General features: G+C 43.3%; 1 protein-coding gene across 2 annotated transcripts in view; it reads left to right on the top strand.

The window, feature by feature from the left end:
• Nucleotides 1-13,818, top strand: part of STXBP1 (syntaxin binding protein 1) — an 87,118-nt gene that overhangs the window by 47,368 nt on the left and 25,932 nt on the right. For both annotated transcript variants that reach the window (XM_029062639.2, XM_029062638.2), the window contains exons 6-10: nucleotides 3,546-3,649; nucleotides 7,485-7,633; nucleotides 8,764-8,848; nucleotides 9,360-9,490; nucleotides 13,627-13,734. In XM_029062639.2, coding sequence (XP_028918472.1) covers nucleotides 3,546-3,649; nucleotides 7,485-7,633; nucleotides 8,764-8,848; nucleotides 9,360-9,490; nucleotides 13,627-13,734 — 577 coding nt within the window. The remainder of the gene's footprint in view (nucleotides 1-3,545; nucleotides 3,650-7,484; nucleotides 7,634-8,763; nucleotides 8,849-9,359; nucleotides 9,491-13,626; nucleotides 13,735-13,818) is intronic.

The following is a 13,818-nucleotide window of genomic DNA, read 5'->3' as shown; positions in this document are numbered from 1 at the left end:
AGTATTTGTTAAGTACTTACTATGTGCTCAGCACTATACTAAATGCTGGGATAGATACAGAATAATTAGGTAGGGCACAGCCTCTGTCCCACTTGGGACTCACATTCTAAGGGGGTTCACATTCCAAGCTGTCAGAAATGTAGCATTGCCTTTCTTTGTTCTGTGCTGTCTGTGTTCTATTCAGAGCTTGAATCGTAGACATTAATGATAGATAGGACTTACTAGGCCATAGACAGTAAGCTCATTGTGGGCTGGGAAGGGGTCCACCAACTCTGTTATGTTGTACTCTCTGTACTTAGTGCAGTCCTCTGCACACAGTGAGTGCTCAATAAATGCAATTGATTGAGTCATTCTAATATGGAATGGATGTATTACATGGAAAACTTTTCCGGAGATCCATTTTTTCATTGTACAACTATACTCTGCTCCTCCTACTCATTCAACCTTGAGTGGGAGATTAATTTCTTCCAGCTGCCTTTCAATCTGTACAACCTCCCAACCCATCATTCTCTGTATCAGAGAGTGGCCCACATCGGAGAAACAGCGTGGCTCAGTGGAAAGAGCACGGGCTTTGGAGTCAGAGGTCATGGCTCTGCCACTTGTCAGCTGTGTGACTGTGGGCAAGTCACTTAACTTCTCTGTGCCTCAGTTACCTCATCTGTAAAATGGGGATTAAGACCGTGAGCCCCACGTGGGACAACCTGATTCCCCTGTGTCTACCCCAGCGCTTAGAACAGTGCTATGCACATAGTAAGTGCTTAACAAATACCAACATTATCATTATTATTATTATCTCTTCACAGGAACTGGATTTTTACTTGTGATTTTCTTGCCTCATCATAGCCAAAGTTACAGAGGAATGGGATTGGAAATGTGCAATGCAGTGAAGCAGTATTATCGTCAAGAAATATTTACTGAAAGATCAGAGGGTGAATGGCATTGTACTAAGCACAGTGGTATTTCACCAGGCTTGGTTAGACCTGGTCCTCGGCTTCAAGGACCTTATGGCCTAGCGGGGAGAAGGCTTACCAGGCATGTGGCTTTAACACCTGCTTGTACAGATGGAGGGAACGTAAAGGGAGTTCCAGGTCCAAGTTGGAGTTATTCAGTAAAGAGGGCCTCATTATGCTGGGCCAGAATAAAGCCACTGCCTTTTTGCCTCTTCTAAATTCCTTCACAGTCCACTCTTCAGAGCTGAGTTAGTTGATCAACACTCCGTCAATGAATATTTGAGTACTTGCTGTGGGCAGAGTACTGTACTAAGTGCTTGAGAAAACACAATACACTAAGGTCGGTAGATGCGATCCCTGCCCACAAGGAGCTTACAGTGGACAGGAGAGACAGACATTAAAATAAATTACAGGTGAGGAAAACAGCAGAATATAAAGATATGTATCGAACCTGTAGACCACTCTGGGTTCTTGGAATCCACTAGAAAGAAATTATTGGCCAGTTTAGTGAAGGTAATTTTGGTATAGTGATAAGCATGGGAGCCAGACTTGAGGAGGCCTGAGGAGAATGAAAGGGGGTGATGGTGAGTGTTGGGACAAGAGCTTTTTGAGGCACAGAGAAGTTAAGTGATGTGCTCAAGGTTACAAAGCAGAGAAATGGCAGAGACAGAATTAATAATTATGGTATTTGTTAAGTGCTTATTATGAGGCAGGCAATGTTGTAAGCACTGAGGTGGATGCAAAGAAATTGGGTTAGACACAGCCCCAGTTCCAGAGGGGCTCACAGTCTCAATCCCCATTTTGCAGATGAAGTAACTGAGGCACAGAGAAGTGAAGTGGCTTGCCCAAGGTCACACAGACAAGTGGAGGAGCCAGGGTTAGAATCCATGACCTTCTGACTTCCAAGCCTATGCTCTCTCCACTGCGCAATGCTGCTTAGAACCCAGATGCTCTGACTCCCAGGCCCATGGTCTTTTCACTAGACCACACTTTTTCTCAGTAGAGCAACATGTATATAGATAATGATAATATGTTTGTTAAGTGCTTACTATTGGCCAAACACTGGGCTAGGTGCTGAGGCAGATTCAAGATAATTGGATCAGTCACAGTCCCTGCCCCACATGGACTCAAAGACTAAAAAGGAGGGAGACCAGCTATTTTATCCCCATTTTACAGATGAGGAAAGTGGGGCACAGATTGGTTAAATGACTTGCCTAAGTTCACAAAGCAGGCAAGAGGTGGAGCCAGGACTCTCAGACCTGTACCCTTTCCACCAGGCCCTGCTGCCTCAACAGACTGGGCTTATAATAATCAATAAGTGGTATTTATTGAGCACTTACTCTGTCCAGAACACTGTACTAAGTGCTTGGGAGAGTACATTACAACAGAGTAGTCATGCTCCCTGCCCATACAGTCTAGAGGAGGAGAAATAATAATTGTGGTATTTAAGTGCTTTCTACGTGCCAAGCACTGTTCCAAGAGCTGGGGTAGATACAAGGTAATCATTTTCTGTTTGGGGCTCACGGTCTAAGTAGGAGGAAGAGTTGAAATCCCCAATTTGCAGATGAGCGAACTGAGTTCCAGAGAAGTGACTTGCCTAAAGTCACACAGCAGACAATTGTGGAGGCAGAATTAGAACCCAGATCCTCATGTTCTTTCCACTAGGCCATGCTGCTTAGACCCCAAATCAACATCAAACCTTGGAAGACATTTTATGGACTGAGGCCCCTCCTCAGAAACCCCAGTGACTACCTATTCCTCTCAGCAGTCAGTAGAAAATTCTGACTATTGGAGCCAAGATTTTCCATCTGCTGCCGTCTCCTTATCATTCCATTTTCTTCCCCTCCTACAGCCATTCACATTCTTTGCTCCTCTCAAGCTTAACCTTTTTATATCATTTGATTTATTCCAATTATTTGTTCATTTATTCATTTTTGAATAATCTTTACCACTTGAATCTAGGTTTTCCCTTTCATTCCCATTGTATATATGCTATATGTGTCTGTTTTTTCCTTATATGGTAAGCTTCTTGAGAGTGATGACTGAGTCTTATACTTTTTTTTGCTGCCAAGCACTTAGTACAGTGTTCTGCATATAGTGGGCACTCAATAAATAGTATTGCTGATGCTGATTCTGTCCAGTTCAAGAGAATTATTTTAAAGAATAAATTGCATTGTGTTTGTTTTTGCTACCAAGATGAATTTTTCATTAGTATTTGGATGAAACACTGGGAAACACCCTTGTAGGGTGTCAACTACTTGATTGTTGAAGGATTAGTGGTTTCTTTCTCTATAGTTGTATATGTTATAGTATTTACCCTTTGTTCCATCTACTCTGTTTCTCATCTCAACTTGGAGTCCCTTTAATTATCTGTATTTTTCATTGGTTATTTGTGAATGATTGAATTAATTTGCATTTGGGTATATGCTATGCTCTGTCCACACTGAGGAGAAGTGTAATGCCTTTTCTGGTTGAATTTCCCCAACCATAATATTGCGTTGAAGCTCTCATAGTATAGAGTTCTTTACAGATAGGCCAAATAATGCCTATTGAATCTACCAATAGAGCCTCAGCTCTCTATTACCTGTCTTGCAGCTTGTCCAGATGCCCTGTTTAATGAGCTGGTGAAGTCTCGTGCAGCCAAAGTCATCAAGACGCTTACTGAAATTAACATTGCATTCTTGCCCTATGAATCCCAGGTGAGTCTCAAAAGAAAAGACACATTATTACAATTTTTCCTTTCGGCCCTGTGTCCTCGCCTGGTACAGGAAGGGTTTAGAAAAAAGAGAGTCCATTATTAATTTCACTGTTGGAGTCATCGGATGGATTTGTTGTGGTTTTCAACATCAGGGAACTACAGGCCAGTGTTTATGGGAAGCAGCACGGTCTAGTGGATAGAGCACAGACCTGGGATTCAGAAGGATCTACGTTCTAATTCTGGCTCCTTCACTTATCTTTTGTGTGGCCTTGGGCAAGTAATTTCAATTCTCTGTGCCTTAGTTACCTCATCTGTAAAATGGGGATTAAGACCATGAGCCCCATGTGAAACTGGGAGTGCGTTGAACCAGATGTGCTTGTATCTACCCCAGTGCTTAGTATGTGCCTGACACAGAGTAAGTGCTTAACAAATACCACAATTATTATTATTATTATGATGATACTTTGAAAAACAGTATTCTATAAAAATCAGCCTTTGATGATGGTGAGTACTTTTATCTACTGCTTTCTCTCTTGAACTTAACTCTCTTAGTTGTATGTGGAACTTCATTTTCCCCTGTGCTCTCAGTTGCCCATCACAACATTCTTATATTTTGTCTTCCCACTGGCTGACACCTTGAATACCACTGGAATCAGGCCAATCTGAAGAAAGCCTAAGAGGAATCAGACCACTCCCTGGGAGACTGTTTTGCATAGTTCATTCATTCATTCATTCATTCAATAGTATTTATGATAACCTCAGCTTGTCATGTGCTTAAGAAGCAGATGGCAGGCATGGTTTTTTATTGTTAACAGTTTAAATGCCAAGTGTTGCTACAGGGGTAAAACCTCATCCACTGAAAGCAAATGTGTACATTCCAAGGGAATGGTGATCCTGAAAGCAAATTTCTAAACAGGACATCTTATTTGAGGCCTATTTTATTTTTAATGGTACTTGTTAAGCGCTTTCTATGTGCTACGCAGTGTACTAAATGCTGGGGTAGATGTAAGATAGGTTGGAAAAAGCCCTGTCCCTCACGGGGCTAACAATCTTAATCCCCATTTTTTAGATGCTGTAACTGAGGCACAGAGAAGTTAAACTTGCCCAGGGTCACACAGGAGACATGTAGTGGAGCTGGGATTAGAACCCAGATCATCTGCCAAGCTTGTGCTTTTTCCACCAGACCATGCTGCTTCTCAGTGTTTTGCATTCAATGAGTCAATAAGTTAAAAAAAAAAAAAAATTTGTTGTCTTCCCATTTGAAGGCAATGTCTTCAATATACCACACTGAATTACCTTTATCAGACTAGAGCTCTAGATAGGCACAGTATTTAGTAGCTATACCAAACTAGTATCCACAGTCCACTTTACTCGTACCCACTCCAAACTTGTAGAGAGGTCTTCTGTTCCTAGATCAAATTTAAGATTATGGTGGACAGCTCGAATTGCTGTTGAAACCTTGAACCAAGTAAATGTTAGTTATCTATTTATAAACCAAGAGAGTGCCTGAGTAACCTGGGGTGTGGCACTTGCTGTTTTGGAGAGATCACAATCACAAGGAAGTGGCGGGGGGGCGGAATTTGGGATTCCCTCCAAATCTCAGCAGCTAGGGGGAAAAACTTGTTAGCTGCATGTCATATGGTTTCCCTGCTTCAGGAAATCCCAAATATGAGTCGTCGCATGATGGCAGCATGACTGACACACATGATTACAAACCGGGTGCCTGACCTCAAAAAATAGCTAGAACTGTCATTGTGACAGTTCTGGACCTTTCTGAAAATTCAAGGCAGCCTAGTGAAATTAAAGAGACCACAGAAGAAGTACAAGTAGTCAGAAGTCAAGGCTGAAACACTGAATTGGGTATTAAAACTCCCTGGAGAAATTGGTGCACTCCCCTGTCATGCCATAGAACAAAACAAATCCTAATTGGTGTTGCTGAGTGCATAAAGTTTCCTGTAGCTGCCCATCATATATTATACAACTTGTCTCTATTTTCATTCTCTTGTGACACGCAGGAAAATGAAAACTGCTCCATATCCTCATTTATTATGATTATTATGATTATTATATTTGTTAAGCACTTCTATGGTCCATTCACTGTCATAAGCTCTGTAGTAGATGCAAGTTAATCAGGTCAGGTGCAGTCCTGTCCCATCATGGGGCTCACAGTCTAAGTAGGAAGGAGAACTGAATCCCCAATTTACAGATGAGGAAACTGAGGCAAAGGGAAGTAAAATCTTTTGCCCGTGGTTAATGATGATGATAATAATATTAATAATAGTAATAATCATATTGGTATTTGTTAAACTGGAAACTGTCAGAGCAGTGATTAGAACCCAGGTTCTCTGACTCCAAGAGTCAGAGTGCTCTTTCCAGTAGGTGTCGATGCTGCTCCACTCATTTCCACAAATCCTTTCTCCATAGCTGGAGACTGGTTGGTGGTGGTTCCCATCCACCTCACATTATTCTGGATGAAAGTCCTAAGAATTGTAGGCCATCAGAATAATTGTGGCATTTAAGTCAGTCATTCATATTTATTGAGCACTTACTGTGTGCAGAACACTGTACTAAGTGATTGGAAAAGTACAATATAATAGACACATTCCCTGTTCCAAATGAGCTTATAGTCTAGAGGGGGAGACAGACGTTAATATAAATAAAATTACAGATATGTTCGCAAATGCTGTGGGCTGGGATGGGGGGATTCATTCAATCGTATTTAATGAGCACTTACTATGTGCAGAACACTGTACTAAGCGCTTGGAATGTACAATTCAGCAACAGATACAGTCCCTGCCCAACAATGGGCTCACATGAAAATAGAGTACTTACTATATGCCAGGCACTGTACTAAGCGCTGGGGTACACATAAGACAATTGGGTTGGACACAGTCCCTGCCCCACATAAACTCACAGTCTTAATCTCCATTTTGCAGATGAGAGAACTGAGGCATAGAGAGATAAAGTGATTAGCCTAAGATGTCACAGCAAAAAAGTGGTGGAGGCGGGATTAGAACCTAGGTCCCCTGATTCCCAGGCCCCGTGCTCTTTTCACTACGCCACCCTGCTTCTCAGAATGACACTTCCCCAAGGGATGCTCATATTAGGGATTCCTTTTTTGGTGCTGTTTACTGCTGTGAAAAGCAGAGGTTGTTGGCATGTCCTGCAGTTTGTCACTATCCTCAGTCAGCTTGGTTTACGTGGCTCCAAAAAGGAAATGAAGCCTTATGGATGATGAGCTGGCTATTTGGTGAATTCATCCAAGATAATCTGATTGGATGTTGCAGAACCATGCTGACTCAATGCTGGGGTTTTTTTATGGTATTTAAGTGTTCAGTAGTGCTAGTGAAGAGGGGGCAGGGAGGAGGAAGAGGCAAGTTGGGACCTTCCACTACCTCCCCCTCAGCTGGCCAGCCAACCAGCAGGTCAGTGGTGGGAGGGCTGGATTTTAGAGCAATCTGCTTGGCCATAAAGTGATGCTTTTTAACCTATGGACTCTGATCAAAGAAGGTAACCCGAAAGCTTAGCGAGCTGCAGCAACTTGCAATGTGTTGGATCCGCGTGTTTGCAGTGGAGCCCCTTTGAGCTCCTAGAATTGCTCTGGGGGTCCTCCCAACTGCCCCAGACAACTGAGGCCACATGAGAGTATGAACTGACATCATTCAGGTGTCCAAAGGCACTCCAGGCCCTGTGAAATGAGGCCTAGGACTCTAAAAGCTGTTGGACATCTGATGACCTTGCTGCTCTGTCACATATTAATCAGCTTAAAGGTGGATTGTACAGGCCTATAAATGCTATTGGGGACTCAGAGGGGCTAGCTTCTCTTTGCCTTTTAGGTGTACTCCTTGGACTCGGCCGATTCTTTCCAAAGCTTCTATAGTCCCCACAAGGCTCAGATGAAGAATCCAATCTTGGAACGCCTGGCAGAACAGATCGCAACCCTTTGTGCCACCCTGAAGGAATACCCGGCTGTTCGATATCGCGGGTAAGGCAGCGCATTGTAAGTCCTTGACTCAATTTGCAGGTTTCTCTTGTCATTAATTAGGGTCGAAGTATTGTAACATCTTACCATTTAAGAGAGAGACAGAACTACTACATCTTCAGCACTGCAAAGATTTCTGAGCTCTTCATTTCTTTCTTGTCCTTCTTTTCTGAACCTCTCCTAATTCCAGTGTTCCTCCAGCATTAAAGTCATCCTTTAAGTTAGTTAAGGGGGAGTTGCAAACGGACCTCACCCAGACCACAGTCAGGGATGTATTCTCCAAGGCAACTGCTCTAGAGAGGAATTTCTCATTTGTTCGAAATCAAAAGCAGGATCTTTCCAATATTGCCCCATTGCATACAGCAACTGTTAAGCCTAGAAGAATGACCCTCTCCATGTACCCCATATATTCTATGGTTAGTCCCTGCTGGATATAAAAAGTCAGGCCAAAGTTGAAGGATGTCACAGAGTACAACAGATGTGGAGTGGAAAAGGAAACACAAAATTTCATCTTTGCTAAAGAGCAACGGATCCCAGAAAACATGGTAGAGATCTAAGGGATTAGGGTGGCAAGCTTGTAGAAGTTTTTGAAGTATTGGGGTCTGGTAGGGTGGAAAGTCTTTCAGAAATGAGGCCAGATTGAATGCTGCTGTGTGGCTGATCATGCTTGGCTTCTCACAGATACCTATGACTTCGAAAAAATGGAAATGAGAAGCTGGTTGGTGGGGGCAAAGGGAAGATTACAGAAGGCCATAAAGGATGAAGAGGACATAGGGTAAGGTGCAAAAAGAGTAGAGTGGGTTGAGTGGAAGAAGGGGAAGGAGTAAGAAGAAAGAAAAGAAGGAAGAATAGGGGATTGGAGAAGGAGAAGAGGTCGAGAGAGGGAAAGGAGTATGCAAAGAGGGTAAAGGAAAGCCCCTTTCTTCCAAAAGAACTTTCCAGCACTGTCTTCGCAGTTTCCCTTCTCCTCCAAGTCCTACTTCTTCAAAAGCAACTCCTGCATCCACAAGGCAGCCACACCTGGGATCCCATCACCTCTGAAAATCAGGACCCCAAGATGAAGAGCAAGGGGGTACTGATATTCAGGGAGAGGTTCTGGCTGAGTTTCTCAGTGATCTTCTCTTCTTTGCTAGGGACTACAAAGACAATGCCATGTTGGCCCAACTAATCCAAGATAAACTGGATGCCTATAAAGCTGATGACCCAACTATGGGTGAGGTGAGTGTGGGCTGAAGCCAATCAGTCATTACCTGAATTTTGATTACTAGGGGTAAAAATGTGAATTTACTGTACCAAAAATGGGCCTTATCATTTCTCTGCAAATTAGATTCTACTTTCTGTTAGGAAATTCTTGTAGTTGGAAGATGAAAATGATATCCACAAAGACTGTTTCTTACACACATTTGAGTCTAGGAAGTTGGGAAGTTTCCAAGTCACAAATCCACTGTGATTGTTGATCATTATTCCAGCTTCTGTGAGGCCAACTTGTTTCTGAGAACCCAGAGGAGCACTAGGCTCTCCATGTAGACTCCTCTCTTGATAATGAAGAGGCTTCTTTAATTGCAGAGAGGGGTTGGAGGCCAACGATTGGTTGTACCGCAGGAACACATTTAAATTTCAGATCATCAAAGTGGGGAAAAAAATTATCCGCGAGGATCCGTAGTCCTAGCTCCCAAAATTGTTTTGCCCAAGAAAATCAAAGATCTCTCTCTCACTGTTCGTTTCCTAGGGTCCCGACAAAGCTCGCTCCCAGCTCTTGATTCTGGATCGCGGATTTGACCCCAGCTCTCCGGTTCTTCACGAATTGACTTTCCAGGCTATGAGCTATGACCTGTTGCCCATTGAAAATGATGTGTACAAGTGAGTATGTGGCATCAGGACAAAAGATAAGGCAGTCTGGCAAATAAGAACTGAAATGGATCAGCCTGCCAAGGCTTTTTGCAGTCTGCCCTTATTCTAGGAGAGCCCGGGTTATTACATTTAATTGGCATTCTTAATTTTTCGCCCCGGGTTAGGGAGTTGTTTATATAACAGTCAACCCTCAGTGCTTGGGAATTTCCTAGAAAGTGTTTTGGTTCAGTCTTGTTCATTGACTTGAGAAAATCGAGGGACATTAATACACATTTGCAGTTCATCTTGTAAACATTTTGAGAATCAGCAAAATTAATCCTATTTCCCTATAAATGATGATGCTACCAGCTCTGAAAAGGAATGGTTGATTGAATACATACGATATAATGTTTCATTCAAAATTGTTTTTTGTCACAATTTGATTCCTTTTAGGTCCTGAGCCTCAGGGCCTTGTTAATTTGCGGCTTTGCAGTTGTTGTTTTTTTTTAACTCTTAATCGTTCACAGAAACTGTTTACTGTGTTTTGGGTATGAAATACATTTTCATAAAATGCAACACAAAGGGTTCTTCCTGACCCTTCAAGGCAAAAACCAAACTGCTGCTGCTTCTCTGGAAGGGGATATTTTCTCTGTTGTCCTCATCAGGGACAAAGTAGTGAAATCAGGTTTTCCTGTCTCCTGTGGCTTCCCTTTCATGATCATGGGAACACAGTGACTGTTCCTGTGAGGGGAAGTGTGTTTTTAGAGGATTTAGAAGTTTATTTTTCATTACACTCAAGCATTCCCACCCTTCAGCGTTGTCCCCTCACTTTGCCACTGTCTTGCCAGCCCTGGGATTTGGGGCAGACTAGAGGCAGGGTTGAGGGCAAATCAATGGACTACCAGCCAATGAGGAAATATGTATGAGGTCACTCAAAATACCTTTTGTCCACACTCAAATTTAATATTTTTTGTTGCACACTGCAACAAAATGTCCTAGTGGGAAATCCCCTACTGTTCATCCCCTACCTCTCCAGCCCTGACTTCTCTCCTTCTCTGTAGTCTCACATTTCCTCCTGCTTTCAGGATTTCTCTATCTGGATGTTCCACCAACATCTCAAACTAAACTTGTCCAAAATAGAGCTCCTCATCTTCTCTCCCAATCCATTTTCTCCCTTTGTCTTTCCCACCTATCCTTCCAATCTCATAAGCCTGAAACCTTGGTGTTATCCTTAACTTATTCCTCTTATTCAAACCACATATCATTTGTCACCAAATCCTGTCAGTTCTGTCTTCGTAACATCACTAAAATCCACCCTTTCCTCTCCATCGAAACTGCTACTATGCTGATCCAAGCACTTATCCTCTCCCGCCTTAACTACTGCATCTGCCTCCTCACTGCCCACCCTACCTCCTGTCTTTCCCCACTCCAGTCCATACTTTACTCTGCTGCTAGGATCATTTTTCTAAGAAATGATTCAGACCGTATCTTGCTCTCCTCAAGAAACTCCAGTGGTTGTCCAACCACTTCCACATCAAATAGAAGTCAACAACAATAATAATAATAATTGTGGTATTTAAGTGCTTATTATGTGCCAGCTACTGTACTAAGCGCTGGGGAGGATATAAGCAAATTGAATTGGACACAGTCCCTGTTCCACATGGGGCTCACACTCTAAATCCCCAATTTAGTGGTGAGGCCCAGAGAAGTGAATTGATTTGTCCAAGGTCACATAGCTGACAAGAGGCTGAGCTGGGATTAGAACCCATGACCTTCTGGCTTCCAAACGCATGCTCTATCTACTACAGCAGCATTTTCTTAGACTTTCTCTTCCTTACCATAGACTTTAAAGGACTCAATCAGCTCACCTCTTACCACCTTACCCCTCTGATTTCCTACTTCAGACCAACCTGCACATTCCACTCCTCTAGCTGCAGCATTCTTGCTGTACCTTGATCTCATCTCTCTTGCCCCCAGTCCCTTTCCCACGTCCTCCCTCTGGCCTGGAACTCCCTCCCGCTCCACATATGCCAGACCACCACTCTCTCCATCTTCAAACCTTATTAAAACCACATCTCTCCAATAGGCCTTCTCCAATTAAGCCCTCTTTACCCCAACTCCCTCTCCCTTCTGTGCATCACCTATGCACTTGGATCTGTACCCTTTAAGCACTTGGTATTCACCTCACCCTCAGCCCCACAGCATTTAATGTTGGTATTTGTTAAGCGCTTACTATTTACAGAGCACTGTTCTAAGCGCTGGGTAGATACAGGGTAATCAGGTTGTCCCACGTGAGACTCACAGTCTTCATCCCCATATGACAGATGATGGAACTGAGGCACAGAGAAGTGAAGTGACTTGCCCACAGTCACACAGCTGACAAGTGGCAGAGCCGGGCTTTGAACCCATGACCTCTGGCTCCCAAGCCGGTCTCTTTCCACTGAGCCACGCTGCTTCTCTTGTGTATGTATCCGTAATGTCTGTCTCTGCTTCTAGACCTTAAGCTTCTTGGGAACAGGGAATGTATCTACCAACTCTGTTTTATTGTAGTCTCCCAAATGCTTAGTACAGTGCTGTGCACTCAGTAAGCGCTCAGTGAATACTATTGATTGATTAAACTGGATAATTAGTCCAAAGTAGTAATCAGTCAAACAGTAGTATTTATTGACTACTTTGTGCAGAGCACTTTACTAAGTGCTTGGGTGAATAAGATAGAGTTAGAAGACATAATTGCTACTCTCAAGGTGCATACAGCCTAGTGAGGGATACAGAAACTAAAAAAATTACAGGTAGGGAAAGCACTGAATTTAAAGATGTCTACATAAGTGCTATGGGGAGAGGGGTTGGGGTAATTAGCTAAGTCTTTGTCAGGTAGGAACTCTGCTTAGCTAATGCAGTATGAAGGGAAACAGGGTGAGGAGATGAGGGATTAGTCAGGGAAGGCTTCCTGGAGGAGATGTGATTTTAGTAGACTTTTGAAGATGGCTGTGAACAAGAGGTTGGCAAAGAAAAGGGGTCGAAGGCAAGGGACATGAGAGCTAGGCACAGGGAATATCAGCCTTAGGGTTCTGGTAAGAGCTCTGAAATGTTTTCAAACTCATTAAGTTTATCTCAAGCTAATTTGACCACTATGCTATTGTAATATTAGTAGGAGAAGTATTTACAAGCACCTTTTGTGTTCAAAGCACTGTGCTAACCACTGGAAAAAATAAAAGGGAGAGAATTTGACACGTTTCATGGACCTCCAGGGGCTCACAATCTAAGAAAAATGTTTGTTGCAGACACATAATGGAGGAGGAAGACAAAAACAATGTGAAAGACTAAGCACATTGTCCAACAGGCCCACTGGTAAAGGGGATTGTTTGGGGCCTTATAGTGCTGCTTCCAGATCATCAAAAGACCAGGCACAAACAAAGCTTCTGCGATCTAAAGAGCAGGATCAACAGGAAGGCATGTCAGCCTTCCCCACCCTGACTCAGAGAGGGAAAGCCCAGCCCCCAAGCTGCCAGAGAGTCCCCAGTCCAGGAGACTTGGTGCCCCAAACCAAACCAAAAAAGGCATCAATCCAGAAACACTTCCAGCTGTATTTTATTCTTTTGTTCCACCTTAATTCCACTCTGGTACGGACTTATACTTCTGAAGAAGTCCCAGTTAGGACAACAACATTACTTTGAGCCCACTTGGAACAGAATTCTGCTCCATCCTGAACCCAGTATGGGTGGTGGGACAGAAGGAGCTTCTACCAAATAGAGAGGCCTCTACACTAGCAAAAAAGATGCCATAGCGGAAACCTTTCCGTAGCAGTAGAAAAAGATAGACTGTTAGAAAGAGATTGGGAGCTAGGATTTGATTTGGAACTACTTAGGGGAAGCAGCGTGGCTCAGTGGAAAGAGCCTGGGCTTTGGAGTCAGAGGTCATGGGTTCAACTCCCGGCTCTGCCACTTGTCAGCTGTGTGACTGGGGGCAAGTCACTTCACTTCTCTGTGCCTCAGTTCCCTCATCTGTAAAATGGGGATTAACTATGAGCCTCACGTGGGACGACCTGATTACCCTGTATCTCCCCCAGCACTTAGAACAGTGCTCTGCACATAGTAAGCGTTGAACAAATGCCAACATTATTATTTTTAGTGACAGCTTCATCCATCTGCATGTGATGTTTTCTTCAGGTATGAGACAAGTGGCATCGGAGAAGCTCGGGTGAAAGAAGTTCTCCTGGATGAAGATGATGACCTCTGGATAACTCTGCGTCACAAGCATATTGCAGAGGTGTCCCAGTAAGTGCTCCACTTTTTCATCTGTGGTCTTTGATGAGCTGAGGTTTCGTAGCAGAGTACTTTGATACTTTGGGTATGTGATTT

This window comes from Ornithorhynchus anatinus, chromosome 4 (assembly GCF_004115215.2).
Source record: "Ornithorhynchus anatinus isolate Pmale09 chromosome 4, mOrnAna1.pri.v4, whole genome shotgun sequence".
NCBI classification, from domain to species: Eukaryota; Metazoa; Chordata; class Mammalia; order Monotremata; family Ornithorhynchidae; genus Ornithorhynchus; species Ornithorhynchus anatinus.
This window is presented reverse-complemented; position numbering and strand designations above follow the sequence as displayed.